This window comes from Eulemur rufifrons, chromosome 7, assembly GCF_041146395.1.
Source record: "Eulemur rufifrons isolate Redbay chromosome 7, OSU_ERuf_1, whole genome shotgun sequence".
NCBI classification, from domain to species: Eukaryota; Metazoa; Chordata; class Mammalia; order Primates; family Lemuridae; genus Eulemur; species Eulemur rufifrons.
This window is the reverse complement of record NC_090989.1, coordinates 272,965,201-272,980,593: the sequence shown is the minus strand read 5'-3', so window position 1 is coordinate 272,980,593 and position 15,393 is coordinate 272,965,201. Positions and strand designations below refer to the sequence as shown.

At 47.4% G+C, this 15,393-nt stretch overlaps 1 protein-coding gene across 3 annotated transcripts in view; it reads left to right on the top strand.

Annotated features, from left to right (window-relative positions):
- Window positions 1-15,393, top strand: part of CDK5RAP2 (CDK5 regulatory subunit associated protein 2) — a 178,522-nt gene that overhangs the window by 150,550 nt on the left and 12,579 nt on the right. For 2 of the 3 annotated variants that reach the window (XM_069476722.1, XM_069476723.1), the window contains exons 29-34: window positions 3,493-3,609; window positions 5,695-5,884; window positions 8,901-9,022; window positions 10,010-10,258; window positions 13,123-13,200; window positions 14,159-14,424. In XM_069476722.1, coding sequence (XP_069332823.1) covers window positions 3,493-3,609; window positions 5,695-5,884; window positions 8,901-9,022; window positions 10,010-10,258; window positions 13,123-13,200; window positions 14,159-14,424 — 1,022 coding nt within the window. The remainder of the gene's footprint in view (window positions 1-3,492; window positions 3,610-5,694; window positions 5,885-8,900; window positions 9,023-10,009; window positions 10,259-13,122; window positions 13,201-14,158; window positions 14,425-15,393) is intronic. The other variant, XM_069476724.1, reaches the window with a different exon arrangement.

The window sequence follows — 15,393 nt, the reverse complement described above, 5'->3', positions numbered from 1 at the left end:
ACAGTGATTTTTTTTTTAAATGCAAATACATGTATATATTCTTGTTCTCCCCCTCATTTACCCAAAAGGTAGCATACTCTATAGCCACTATTCTGTCCCATTTTTCATTGCATAGTGTATCTTGGGCATCTTTCCTTATTGCTCCAGAGACAGTGTCCTCATTCCGTGAAGAATGTATCTTGAGAACATCTTAGTGCACTTGGAAAAGCCTGAGTTTGTTTGGGAGTTGGATTGACCTGCGTGTGGATCCCTGTTCTTCTTTTAGCTTTGTGACTTTGGGCAGTTCACCCCATCTCCCCCAGCCTTAATTGTTTCATAAAACAGTGTCATTGTGAGATTAAATGAGGCAGGGTTATGAATAGAGCCTTGCTCAGTGCCTCACTCAGTAAATGGTTGCTTTCTTCATCATCATCAGTTTTATTTTACTATTTTATTTTGTATAACATTATCCATTTAACATTGCAAAGCTCTACAATGGTCAGAGACCCTAATTTCCTCCCCATCTTTAGAGATGAGAGAACTGAGTTCTAGAAAGATAGTACTGGCTGACAGCACCTGAGTCCTTGGACCCTTGTCCTGTCCTCATTCCTTTCTAGCCCGTCATAGCCACCAGCCTAGAAGGACATCTCTCCAAAGTACTGTATGTGCTGCAGTGTGCAAGGTAAACGGAATGGTTCCCTTCCACGTTCTCCCCCGCTCCCTCTCACTCATCCACCGTCATCCTGCGTCCTCCCCCTCTCACCCTCAGGGAAATTGATTAATCTGAGTTATTAGTTGTATCAAACACAGGAAAAGAAATACACGCCTGGGCCCTTCACATTCACTCTTGGTAATGCCTGAATTAGATTCATTCTGTTTTACATTTTCCCTGGCAAATCCAATTATAGAATTATTTGGGGGCTCAAATGGCCACAAGCTACAACGGAGCAAGCAGTCGCTCTGGAGAGTAATTCGCTCTGACGGGAAGGTTTACAGAAAGGCATTCATAAAGTATTTACACTGGTGGAAAGACACACTGTTCTCACCATGTTGTCACAATGTCTGAAAAGACAAAGAAACAAAAGTGGCTCCACCTCCCCTGCTGTGAAATGTGCCCCTTGGGAGTAGGCTTGAGAAAGGTACGGCTCCTTGTAATATTGAGGGGGAATATTGTTTACAGCCATCATCTCACGTGTGAGGGCTTCCAGCGAATCCCCCGTTATAGGAGCTTGGTGTGCTGACGTTCAGAGGGAAGATGGGCCTGTCGGCGTCAGGAGTGGACCTCACGAGCTCCAGTTTGGCTGCTTAGGTTTAGGCTATGTCAGGAACTATTCTTTGGCCTAATTATTTCTTTGAAAAGAAATACCTCCAAAACTGGTACTTTAGCTTTTGGTCATTGTCGACTTCTGTAGAATTGTTCCTGCCTATCCAGATTACTCTCTAGTACTGTTTTGGCTCCAGCCTGTCATCGATGGTGATGTTAATACAAGTGGTAGCAGCAGTAACAACACCACATCTGTCATTTTATTGAGCTCCTGAATACTTAGGGATGTTAAATATCTCGCTGAGGTCAGACAGCTCTTAAGAAGCCAGAGCTGTGGTTCAAACCCGGGTGTCTCTGAAAAGATACCAGAGTTCATAGTGGGGAGTAGAAAAAGATGGTGGAGAGAGACAGATATGAGTAAAAAAACATGTATGACGTGGTAAGTGAGTTACTAACACGAGAACAAGGTAATGTGGTGGAGTGGAAAGAGTATGAACTTCTGGGAGGACTGATGTCGTACCTTCCTTACAAGGAGTTTGAATGTCACAGGTATTCACGCCAGGATGTGTACCAGGGTGCTTTCAGCTGCAGGTAACAGAATATGAGTAAAAACTGATGTTAACAACAGGGGTTTGTGTTTTCTTACATAACAAGAAATCCAGAGGCAGGTAGTTCCAAAGGCATGTTTTATGGCTCAGTGATTGCAGAGTTTGGGGTTGGTATCTGTGATGACTGTAGTAATTATAAGCATGTCATCCTCTCAGGACAGTGTCCAAAGCATGGGAAAGAAGTGGTGAAGGCTTCTCCCTGTCCTTCTCTTTGCATCCAGGGGAAAATCTGTGCCAGTAGCCGCCATCGGACTTCCCATCAGGTCCCGTTGGCCAGAAGTGGCACATGCCCATGTCCTTGTGGCAAGGGGGCTGGGAAAGTAGGGATCTGGCATTTTGGCTCTGTGGGGTAGTAAGTGGACTCAATCTGTGTGGAGGAGGGGGAGGGGAAGAATATGCCTGCCAGTGTAGAAGGCACCTTGCACACAATAGGAGCTCTCCTGAGGGTAGCTGTGAACATGAACATTGTCTGTGGTACAGACATAGAAAGCTGAGAGGGTGGGGAGTGCCGAGGTTGAGTGTCAAGGGAGGCGTCCAGCAAGAGGTATCATCTGAGCTGCATTTAAAGGAAGGGCAGGGTTTCAGGAGACAGACAAGAGCATGGTGAGGTATTTATAGATGAGGACATGACCTCCAGCCGAGTCTGGAGCTCTAGACCCCTGATCTTTAGGATATGCATTTGAAGGCAGTAAATTTGAGGTAAGAGTTGAAAGAGTGTGATTTTGACAGGTAAAGAGAGTGGTGGGCATTCTAGGCAAAGGGAATTCCTCCTTCTGCAAAGTCAGGGAAGTGTGTGACCACATGTGTGTTTGGGGCACAGAAGTGGTCCATTTTGACTGCCTTAAGGGCATGGGGCCCAGGGTGAAGAGGTAGTAGGGCATGCATTGAGATTGGCGCTAAGTAATGGAGATCCTCAGATTCTAGACTGAGAAGTTGGACCTTGTGTTTTGTTTGTTTGATTGTCTTTTGCCACGGTGGGCCATCGGATGTTACTTGAGCGGAGAGTAACATGAACAGACTGTGTTTAAGATAATAACCTATTGGCAGAAGAGCAGAGAGGCAAGCTTAGAGCAAGGTGATAAGGCCTGAACTGTAGGGACAGAAAAGAGTAGGCCAGTGTCCGGGGTGTTGTGGAGAAAGAATCAGCATTTGTGATTGCCTGATTGGGCAGTGGAAGAGAGAGGCGTGTATGACGGCTCCCAGGATTCTGGCTGGGGTTAGGGGTTGTGGTGATACCATCTCCTGAGGCAGAAGGGTGAGGAGTTCAGCTTTGTCTCTGTGGACTGAGCTGCCTCAGTGGTGAGGCCCAGCAGGTGGCTAGATGCAGGGGTTTTGACCTCGGGAGAGACATCTGTGAAGGTTAAGATGTCACTCACTCACCCCACTCCTGGCCCAATTCTCCTGCTTTGCTCACCCTTAGGACCGTCCCTTAGGACAAGGAAGATGTGGGGGAGCCTCACTTTCCCCTCTCTTTCGAGCTCACTCATTTTCCTTTGGCCTCTGGTATTATATAGTACACAGGAGTGATTTTCATTGCATGTTGTGTTAACTCATTGTTTAAAACTGTTTTCTAGAAAGTTCCAACCATACTGAATGACCTGGAGACTGTTTATAAATCACTCTTTATGTGTGTTTTTATAGGTTCTACAAACATTTTTGCTTCTGGTTCAGAGCTGCATAATTCTCTGACGTCGGAAATTCATTTCTTGAGAAAGCAAAACCAGACCCTCAATACAATGCTCGTGAAAGGATCCAGAGGTAAGAGTAAAGGAGTCACTTGCAGTCTGGAACCCCCAAGCCTTCTGTGTCATGGAAGGAATGTAGGCACTGGAGTCTGACCAGCCTAGGTTTCAATCCTGCAGCTCTGTGACGGCTTTACACCGTTTAATTGTCACCACAGCCCTATGAGGTATTTCTGTTTTACAGCTGAGAAAACTGGAACCAGAGAGGTTAAGGAATACCTCATAGGGCTGTGGCGATGATTAAACAGTGTAAAGCTCTCAGCACAGTGTCTCTAATAGGCACCCAGTAAATGTTACTTTATTTACTTGTCACTCATCCCCTCTGTGCAGCCACCTCTCTTTCGTCCCTGTTCACAGTGGAAGAGAGAAGAGTTGGAAATACGTTACTGCCCAAATCTCAACCCGAGATTTCCTACCATCAGCTAGGTTTATCCAGTATTTCTTATAGAAAGATCCCTTCTCTTAATTCCTTATGTTTGGAGCTTAGCTACCAAAGGGCTTTCACTTATATTATCACTTAATACTTAAAGCAATTCTGGAATGTGGTATTATTAGTGGTATTTTACAGGTAAGAAACCTAGGCCTAGGGAATTGCCCAGCCTGTGGTCCCAGAGCTCGAAGGGGGTGGAGCTGGATCTTGGGGAAGCTTATTCTACTTTTTCTAGAGAATATTGATGCTGATTTTGGCTTTAGAGATGAAATTGGGGCTCCTGGAGGCCATTCATTCACTCAGCAAACATTTCCTATCTCCGTTCTACGTCAAGGCCTGTGGCAGAGACTGATACAGAAATGAAGGGGACCTGGTCCCTTCCCTCAGGGGCTCATGGTTGAATGGGAGAGACAGCCAGGCAGCCATGGCAGGCCAGTGTGGGTATTAGCCATGATAAAGACAGGCTCAGGGGGCTGCAGGACCCCAGGAAGGCATCCCGTCCCAGGAAAAGCTAGTCTTCAAGAGCTGAGTCTAGAAGGATAAGGAGGGATTAGCCAAGGCACCTAAGGTTTAGAGGAGTCAGGACCTTTTAAATAGAAAGAAGAGAGCAGATAGGGGTTAGAGGTTAGCGGTGAGGAGCGTACAGACCAGTCATGAATTATATACAGCTTGGTGTGTGTGGAGTCTGAGGGAGGAGGTGAGAGCTTGCTTAGCTTGCTTAGGATTGTCGTGAAGTCAGAAAACCTGAGTCTGAATCCTGGCTCTGCCAGTTGGCTGTGTGACCTTAGGGAAGCCTTAACCTCATCAATCCTTAGTTTTCTATCTGGGAAATGGGGAGAATAATCGTACCTACCTTGGAAGTTTGTTGTGAAGATTAAATAAGATGATCTGTATGCAGGTCTCAATGGAAAGCCTGCACAGTTAGTGCTGGTACGTGTTAGTTTTTAACCACCATGAGCACTGCTAACAACTTGTCATTATGGGGTGCTTCCAGCCCCCAATGTGCTCGTGAAGCCCTGTGCTAAGCCCTTTATAGATGGTGACTCAGTTAATCCTCACATTGGGGAAACCGAGGCACCGAGAAGTAAAGAACCACATTCAAGGTTATGAGGTCAGTAAACTGAGAAGCTGCACTTAAACATGGCCATGCTGCCTCCAGCACCCTGCTCTAGACCATGTCTCTTGTGCCTCTGCGTATATTTTATTCCTCAGGAGAGGGGGTGTCCTCATGGCCTGAGGAGTGAGTGGGCCCCAGGTGCCATCTGCACAGCCCTGCTGGCCTCCTGGTCGGAGGCTTAAGGAAGGCTTAAGGCAGATTTCTCAGCACCCCTTGCCTGATTTTTGGGCCCTGTTTCCTGCCTGTGTCGGTAGTTTCTACCCACTGTTTGCCCCATGAAGGCAAAGTAACTAGACTTGCATGGCTTCTTATTTAATAGAAAATTAAACAGGCCCATTTTATCCCAGTGACGTTTAATCTGCAGCCTTGATGTTGACAGATTTATCTGCCCAAAATGTATAAGATAATTGGAATGCCGAGATCATAAATGCCAGATTAAATCTCATTCTTTTTTGTATTCTTGGAGTGTTCGAGCTGAAGTGCTGTATTTGCGTAATAAGGTTGGGAAAAACAAATGGTGTCCATTCTCAGTGGCACTTTTTTTGTGTTTGCAGATAAACAGAAAGAGAATGAAAAATTACGGGAGTCCCTCTCCAGGAAGACTGCGAGCCTGGAGCACCTTCAGCAGGAGTACGCCAGTGCAAAGGAGGAAAATGAAAGGCTGCAGAAGGAAGTCAGTGAGAAGGAGAGACACAACCAGCAGCTGATCCAGGAGGTCTGCAGCACCGGCAAGGAGCTGAGCAGGTAGTGGCTGTGATTCACCTGTCCCCTGTTGGCCATACCATGCATCCAGGCACTGGGCTGCAACCGTAGAATGAGGCACAAGGCACACGAGCCCGTGCCTTAGGGGACAGACAGTAAACACCAACACATCATATGTCTGGTGGGCATAAAATACATGGAGAAAAACCATGAAAATAAGAAGGAGAGGGCTTGGGGAGCAGGTTGCTATTTTTTTGTCTAGGGTGAGGCAGGGAAGGCCTCTCTGAAAAGATGACACTTGAACAGAGAGCTGAGCATAGTGAAGGGGTAAATGCTGCAGCTGGGGATGATCATTTGTGGCAGAAGGGGCACGGACCCTGAGGCAGAGTGGCCTTGGTCTGTGCCTGGCAGAGCAGGGAGGCCAGCACATCTGGAGAGAGGGCCACGGTAGCTGGTAGCAGCTGGCTGGATACTGAATCGTGTTGGGCCTCATAGCCGACAAAAGGACTTTGGTTTTTGCTCTGAGCAGCATAGGAAGCCCCTGGGAGATGGAGCAGAGAGGAGTGATAACTTGCCTTAGATTTCATAAGGATCATGCTGATCACTCTTTTGCAGTTTCCCCCTTAGACTCTTGTCTTGTTCCACACTTCAGTTGTTCCTGTCAGCTCTCTTGAATGCCCACTCTTTTAGAGTTACCATCATCACCCTTGTCACCCCGGGGGGATGATGGAACAAGATCTTCATCTTTGCCATCAGACAGTCCTGGGGTTAAGTCCGGGCTCCTCTTCCAAGCTGTGCACACCTGTGTAAGAGACAGAACCTTTTTAAGTTTCATATCCTCACATCTCTGAACCAAGAGAACATCTCCCTACCTTTTAGGGTGTCTGTGAAGATGACATGCGATTACATACGTAAAGGGCTAGACACGGGGGACTTGGGAAATTGTGGCTGACTAGAATTCTTTTTGTTTCTTTTAAAACTGAATGAAACAATTACCAATTTCTTTATTTGTGCAAATTTATGAGGTACATGAGAAATGTTGTTACATGTATGTAATGTGTAGTGACCAAGTCTGGGTATTTAGGGTGTCCATCACCTAAGTACAATAGTTAAGTGTAGTCATCCTACTCTGCTATCAAACATTGAATTTATTCCTTTTATCTTTCTGTGTGTTTGTACCCTTTAACCCACTTCTCTTCAGTCCCCACCCCACACACCCTTCCCGGCCTCTGGTGTCTGTCATTCTACTCTCCAGTGCCACAGGACCAACTTTCTTAGCTCCCACTTATGAGTGGGAACATGGGCTGTTTGTCTTTCTGTGCTTTGCTTATTTCATTTAACACGGTGACCTCCAGTTTCATCCATGTTGCTGCGAATGACAGGATTTCATTCTTTTTTTTCTAATAACTGAATAGTATTCCACTGTGTATTTGCACCACATTTTCTTCATTCACTCATTGCTGGAGACTTGGGTTGATCCATATCTTTGCTGTTGTGAATAGTGCTGCAGTAAACATGTAAGTGCAGGCATCCTTTTGCTATGTTGATTTCTTTGACTTTGGGTAGCTACGCAGTAGTGGGATTGCTGGATGGAATGGTAGTTCTATTTTTAGTTTTTTGAGGAGTCTCCATACTGTTTTTCATAGTGGCTGTACTAGTTTACATTCCTACCAACTGTGTATGAGTTTCCTTTTCACCGCATCTTTGCCAACATCTGTTTGGGTTTTTTTGTTTTGTTTTGTTTTGTTTTGCCTTTTTAGTAATAGCCATTCTGACAGGTATGAGATAGCATCTAATTGTGTTTTTGATTTACATTTTTGTGATGATTAGTGACATTGTTGAGCATTTTTTCATATATCTATTGGTCGTTTGTCTTTTGAGAAATGTCTATTTGTGTCCTTTGCCTACTTTTTAATGGAATTATTTGGTTTTTCTCTTATTGAGTTGAGTTCCTCATATATTCTGGATATTAGTCCCCTGTTGGATGAATAGTTTGCAAATATTTTCTCCCTATGACTGGAAGAAACAAGTTTTGTGTAAATATGAATAAAGCATCTATATACATTTGAGTACAATGTTTTTGTGAACATAAGCCTCCCTTTCACTGGGGTAAATACCCCTGAGTAGGAATTCTGGGTTAAAACTTAGAAACAATCCAGATGTCCTTCAGTAGGGTAATGGGTAAACCACTGTGGCACATCCATACGATGGAATACTATTTCACAATAAAAAGGAACTAACTATTGTATACAAGTTACAACTTAGAAAAATCTCAGAGGCGTTAATGCTGAGTACATAAGCCAGTTTCAAAAAAGCAGCATGTAAGATTTCATTGATATGATATGCTTGAAAAGACAAAACTGTAGTAGAGGTGAACAGATAAGTGGTTGCCCAAGTTAGGGGGCGTGGAGGGTGGTTTGCAAAGGGAAGCAAGAGGGAGTGTTATGCGGATGGTGGCGTTTCACTGTATGCTGGTTGTGGTGGTTACATAGATTAATACATGTGTTAAACTATGAAACTATCTAACAAAGAAGCCAATGTTGATATATGTTAATTTTTTTTAATTATAAAAGGATTAAAACTTAATTTTATAAGTTAGGGTTCTCCAGAGAAATAGGATCAATAAGATTCTTTTCCCCTCCCCCCACTATATAGGAATAGATATTCTATTGATACTGTATGGATGGATAGAGAGATTTGCTATAAGGTACTGGTTCACAAGATTAGGAAGACTGAGCAGTCCCATGATCTGCTGTCTGCAAGGTGGAGACCCAGGAAAGCCAGTGGTGTAGCCAGAGGCCTGAGAGTGGGAGAGCCGATTTTGTAGGTTCCTGTTTGAGTCCAGTGGAATCTACCTGGGAGCACCTAGGACAGGAGAAGACAGGTGTTGGAGCTCAAACAATCAGCAGACGGAGAATGACTGGAATTCTTAACCATGCATGTCACTTTTTTGTCTACACTCTGTGGCTGGGGGTGGAACTGGCCTGTCCTGGGGGGTTTGGAGAAGTCACCTATAGTACAGTTAACTCTCCTCCCCATGCTCGTGGGCCTATTTCAGGGTGCAGGAGGAGATGAGGTTGAGGCAGCAGCTGCTCTCCCAGAACGACAAGCTACTCCAATCCCTCCGAGTGGAGCTGCAAGTGTATGAGAAGCTGGATGAGGAGCACAGGAGACCGAGAGGTATGGGGCACTCTGGTCCACAGCTTTGCTCATCTCGGGGCTGCTGCGTATTGGGCTGTGAGCATCCCCAGACAGCCGGGGAAACATGGAAGGACTCAGGCTCAGGAGTTAGGCCAGCTGCAGTCAGGAATCCATTCCCTCCTTCCTGCCTGTGTGCCCTGCAGCAGGTCACTTCCCCCTATAGGCCTGTTTCTGCCTTTTTAAAAACACGTCTATGAATACTCCTTGTGTAGAGTTGCTGTGAAAGTTGAATGAGATCATTTATTAAAAGTATCCTACCCTTGTCCCTGGCACTTAGGCACTCAGGAAATGACTTTCATTAAAATTTTTCCTGCTAGTGTGGATTTCTTTTTGCCCATTCATTCAGCAAACATTTATGGAGAACTTCCCACATGCTGAGCATTGCTCTGGGGATAGTTGTTGGCCCTGGGCCTCTCCGTATCCCAAGAAAGATACCAGATTAGAGTGACTCAACTATAAACTGTAATATTTCAGAATCAATTTTGAGGTGTGGTGGGTTTTTTTTAAAACTAATTTTCCAGATGGTTTCTCCCTATTGAAAGTTTATCTAGAAAAGGGTCATCTCACAGCTTTCATTTTCTCTTCAGGTTGCTTTTCTTATTCTTGCTGTTGTATCTTTTTAATATACTGTGGCTCTTAAAATCATCCCCTTTCATTTTATAATTCCAGCCCAAATAGATTTTATTACTATTAGACATAATTTCGGGGTTTGGTGTGTAATTTGCTAGGCTTTTATGGCCAGAAGGGAAAATTAATTTCCAGCCCTGATTTAGCCTGTGGAATAGTAGCAATTAAGTCTGCCAGTATTTTTGTTTCTAAAGTCAAGTTGTTATTTTAAATTGTACCTAGTTCTTAGGAAGGGGGAGGGTGAAGGTGGTGGCGGGTTCGAAACGCTGTTGAGTTCCTTTGATGCCTGACCTTTTGATTGTGGAAGACGTCAAGCCTTCCCTTTGCACATGTCCGCAGAGGCCAGAGCAGAGGCGTCCGGAGAAGGCTGGAAGGGGCAGGATCCTTTCAGTGACCTGCACGGCCTCCTGACGGAGATCCAGGCTCTGCGGGCACAGCTGGAAAGGAGCATTGAAACCAACAGCACCCTGAAGGGCAAGCTGGAGGAGCAGCTGGCACAGGGGGCAGAGAAGGCACAGGAAGGAGCCCTCACTCTAGCTGTCCAAGCCCTGGCCATTCCTGAGCGGCCCCGTCAGCTAGACACACACGGTACTGCACCTGCTTCTTACTTGCTGAAAATGCAGCTGAGTATCTGTGTGTGGCGTGTGAGCTTCTGAATGGTATCTTTGCCCCACAGAGGTGTCTTTCCATTGACAGCAGACATGGGAGCCCAGGGACCTGACCGCTAATTAGCTGTCACCTTTGGCAAAATGGTGTAATCTCTGTGTGGGGCAACTTGGTTCTCAAGGAAATGGAGTTTGGGTTTCCAGCCACCCTCGATGCCTCTGGTCTTCCTTCCTCCCACCCATTTAGTCCTGTCCACATCACTCTGGTGCTGAAAATCCTTTTCAGTTCCTCTTACTGCCTTTAAAAGAGAATCTAAATCTTTTACTCTGGCTTTCGGTGTCTTCAGGATCTGGAAAGCATCCTGGTAGGTTTAAAAATCTGTTTTGTGTTTGCCTATGGGTTTGTTGTCTTGCCCTGGAGAGGCAGTGTCGGGCAGCAGCAAGAAGACACGACACCTGTGCCACCTGCCCAGCACAGGGCCTGGAGCAAACCAGCAAATGGCCAGGCTTAAAGCAGCCAGCCAGGGCGTCCTCTGCTCTAGGGACGAAGGAACTAAGGTCCAGGGAGAGGATGGGGCTTGCCCAAAGTGACACAGCAAGTAGGTGGCAGAGCTGGCCTAGAAACCATTTCCAGCTTGGAGTCCGGTGCAGTTTCTGACTCCTACCCAGCCTTCTGGAGCCTCGGGGGTCCAGGGATTATGATCCTAATGCCCACAGGGTAGGCGTGTGCATCCCGTGGGACTGGGATACTAGCAGACTTTGTAAACAAGTACTGTGCTAAAGTTTATCTTTACTTGGATTGGGTATAAAGCCTATCGCTTTTAATTAAACAAATAAAAATCTCTTAAGGAGCATCCAGATTTAGAACTTATAGTGATTAGTTCATTGATTTCTTCTTGATAAGAATTTTAAAATTTTAGCCGAAAATATGATGTAACAATATGAAAAAAAAGTGAAGGGGAGAAAAACCCTTGCTGATTCTACAGAATGATCATTTTTTAAACCTTGCGTATTTCTCTTTACTGTTTAATCACATATAGGCATGAATTTATATTGTTCAGATTGGTTTTTGTGCCATTCCGTATCCTTTGTTTTTGCCCAGTGTTACATCGTCCGAGCCCCCGCTGCTTTCATGCGGTTTCCTAATGATTGTTTGCAGATTACTGTCGGTCACCGAACCATCAGCCTGTTGATTATTAAAGTGGTCTCTGATTTGGAGCTTTAATAAACATCGATGTTAATACTCTTTTTGCTGTTAAACAATATTCTCAGGGTGAAATCCTGCTAGGGGACTCTCAAAGGGTTGGAATGGTGCCCTATTGCTGCCTTCTAAATAGTCTATACGGCAGCAGTGTGCCAAGGTAGTGGTTTTAGCAGGACTTCATCAGCGCTGGGCATTGCCATTCTAAATACAGATCTGCTCCTGGCTCGTTTTAGGGCTTTGAGGAGATGACTCAGGAGATTGTGGGGGTGGGCTAGGGGAGACTGAAGCAAGGAGAACAATTGTGTGCTTGGGGTGCTCAGGAAGGAGGGTCAGGAAGCTGAAGTGAGGAGGCCAACGCACAGCCCTTACTTGCTTTTGAAATTTGTTCAGAGGCGGCCCTGACAAGAGGCATCCAGGAAAGTGTTCAAAATTCACAGTGCTGCCTCAGCAGAAAAGTTTTCTAATTTCCTTGAGTCAAGATCAGAATTCTGTCACAGGCAGCAGCCTCTCTTCCTTTGCAAAAGACTTTTCAGGGCTATATTTAAGTGCACCTGTTAAAAAGTTTTGTTCTAAAAGCTGCTTTGGCTGAAAGTGATTCCGTTGGGGGCCAGCTCCACAGATCCTTGGCCCTGGGGATCGCAGTGCACCCTTGGGAGGCGCTGGAGTGCAGCCAGCACTGCCTGGTGGTGCAGGGATGGGAAGGAGCTGGGCCAGGGCATCCTGCCACCTGGACACAGTCCTTGCTCCGACACTGACATGCTGGGTTGTGCCGGGCAGATCACTTCCCATCTCTGCTGCCCCTTAGTCTCCCCTTCCATGAAACCCGATTTACAATGCGGTTCTGCCCACCAAGCTATTGAGAGTCCAATAGCTTTTCAGCTGTGAAAGTGCTTTCCATGAAGTGTCACACGGGTCATCTGTACAGCATCTGTTGATTTTGCCTCCTTACTGCGTTTCAAGTTCTCACCCCCAGCTCCTGGTGCAGCTCACTCTCCTCTCCAGCTTAGCTTACCGCCATGGCCTCCAGACTCACTCCTACAGTCCAAAACACAGAGCTCAGCCTTGCCCTGCTTAAAGCCCTTGTGTGAGTCCCACAGTCCTCATGGTTCTGTCCTGGTGCCCCACTGAGTCCTTCCCTGGAACCCAGGCCTCAGCCACGTGAACTGCTATTTCTCCCCGATTCGGTTCACTTCTCTCTGCCTTTGCACCTGCTCCCCCCACTGCCTGGCGTTTCTTTCCCTCCTCTTTCCCGTGAGTCAGTCACAAGCTGTCTTAAAACATAACGCAGGTGTTAGCCTTTGGGAAGCCAAGATGGGGCCAACACCTCTCACCTGAGCTCCCGTGGCCCCTGTGTTTCCCTCCCTAATCCCTGATCACACTGAAGTGAAACCGCCTGTTCACTTGTCTGACAAGAGGGTTCTTGTAGGGAAGGGTCTGGGCCTGGTCAGTCTGTCTCCCTGGTGCCGCACGGGGCCTGGCAGGACAGATGGCCAGTGAAGATTTGAATGAATGCCTGTGTGTGCCTGAATAAGTTAGTGCATATGTGTGAGGTATGTTACTGTATCCTCATTTATTTCTCTCTCAAATGCTGACTACAGTGAAACTAATGGCTTATTTTCCTTCTCTTGTTTTGCATTTTGTAGATGGTGACAAATGTCCCATGGCAGGTGATAATTCATTTGATCTGTTTGATTCCACTCAGGCAGTGACACCAAAATCAGGTATAAAGCTGCAGTCTGGGTAACTGGCAGCACCGGGTGTGGGTGTAGGATTTTTAGATTGAAGAATAGGGCTTCCTGGTCCCAACTCGGGAGGGTATTGGGCAGGGATTTGGGGTTTCATGTTCTCAGTCTCTCTAGCTGGTGCTCTCCTCCTCCAAGCCATTTAATCTCCTCCTGGGTGTTACCACCTGTAGCAACTTCAATGGGTCCCTGTTGCCGTAGATTAAAGTGTGATCCCCTTAGCGTGGCTTTCAAGGCCCTCCAGGGTCCAGCCCCAGTGCTTCTGTCCAGCCCTGTCACTTGGCCTGGGGTAGCCACACAGAGGGGTCACCATCCTGCACACGGGCCTGCACTTTCCTCTCACTGTGACTTTAACACCCCGGTCATCCCAGTCTCTCCCAGTGAAAGTCCTACTACTTCCTCAAGACTCACCATTAGCACAGGCTCCTCTGTGAAGTGCCCGTCCTCCTGTCCCGGTCGCAATATTCATCCACACCTCTGTTTAATGTAATTCTTGCTACCTGTCCAATCCAGCTCAGCTGTTGCTTCTTCTACGAAGCCTTCCCTGATCTCTCCCTCCCTGCCAGGTAATTGCTTTTTCTCTGTGCTCTGGCTCTTCATCACTGTGCTGTTGCACCTCCTACCGTGCGTGTGTTCCCATCAGACTGCGGTGCTGGATTCATTTGTGTGAATCTGGGGTCTTCTGCAGAGTGGATGGTTGTTAAGTGTTGGTTAACTTGACTTGAGCCTCTCCCACAAGATGAATAAGAAGCCCAGTGTGGGGTAATATACAGGCTGAGGTCTAGGAGCCAGGCCTCTTTCCTCTCCGGGTTTGGGTTGAGTGGCATTTGGGAATGAGGGCCTCTCTTAGTCCTCCTAGCTAGCGTCAACATCGTAAGCTCATTGAGCACAGGGTGCTGTCCCAAACAGATCTGACATCTTACCTTTCATTTTGCAGCTTCAGAGACTCCTCCACTCTCTGGGAATGACATGGACTCCCTCTCCTATGACAGTAGCAGCTCAGCAACCAGCACCTCCTGTGTGTCCCACCCGGTCACTGACCATCGCCTGTGGGCCAGCAAGAGTGGCCACCATGTCTTGGGCCTGATTGAGGACTTTGAGGCTCTGTGCACACAGATTGGCCAGGGCCAGAGGCTCCTTGCTGAAATGGACATGCAAACCCAAGAGGCTCTCAGCCCTGCAAGTGAAGAGCTGGCAGCAAAGGTAACCTGACCTCAGAGCTGCAGGGCAGACGCGCACTGGGGCAGGGGGTGGAAGGGGTTAGCTGAGGGCGCTGGGAGGCAAAACAGTTGTCCTCTGAAAGGCCATGAGAAGAGGGACCAGGAATTGTGGCCCGTAAGAGCTCAGAGGCCAGGTCCAGTGGGGTGGACTGTAGGTGGTTGTTGATTTTGGTGGGGGAGCAGCTTATTGAGGTTTGTGCCCTGTGTTCCTGCGACAGCTTCTTTGGGGTCCGTGGGCCCCTGCTCCCATCTGTCTGCTCGCTCATCCGTCCTCCTCTGCACCTACGCTCCAGTGTCTGTCCATGCTTCTGCCTGGTCCCCTGTCCATCGCCCATCAGGCCGTGTGCTCAGGCTTGGGGACCACTATGGTGAGGGTCAGGCCCTGATCCTCATGAAGCGTCCCATGCCGTGCCACGGCGTCTGCAGCTGCTGTGACTGTGACTAGCTTCCCAGTGCGAGGTCTCCCACAGCCACCTTGAGATTGTTGGCGGCTCCCACCTCTTCTTGCAGAGGAGCTTTTCATATGATGGTTCTGTGCCCTCCTCAAAGTAATCCTGTGAAGTAGGTGATGTGGTTCCCCCTTTATAGATGCTGAGGTGAAGTTACTTGGAGTGGTCAGTGTTTGAGCCCAACTCCCTGTCTTCCAAGGTGCTCTCCTCTGTGTCATCACGCTGCTTCCACCACGCAGGAGGTGCCAGTCACACTTCTCCCTGGGCAGCGGCTGTAAGGCGCTCTGATTTCTACCTGGCTTCTGCCTGCCTCCCCAGCATCGCCCCCCACACCCCCATGTCCCCCTGCGCGTCCTTCTCTGAGCAGGCTGGGCCCTGGCTCCCCTTGTTCCCTCTGGCGTGGAGCCCCCACCCCTAGCCCTTTTCCTGCCCCTTCTCCCTGCCTCAGCTGAGAGTTGCCTCTTGTTGAGGACCAGGCACTTGACATTCGTTTACCCTGTCAC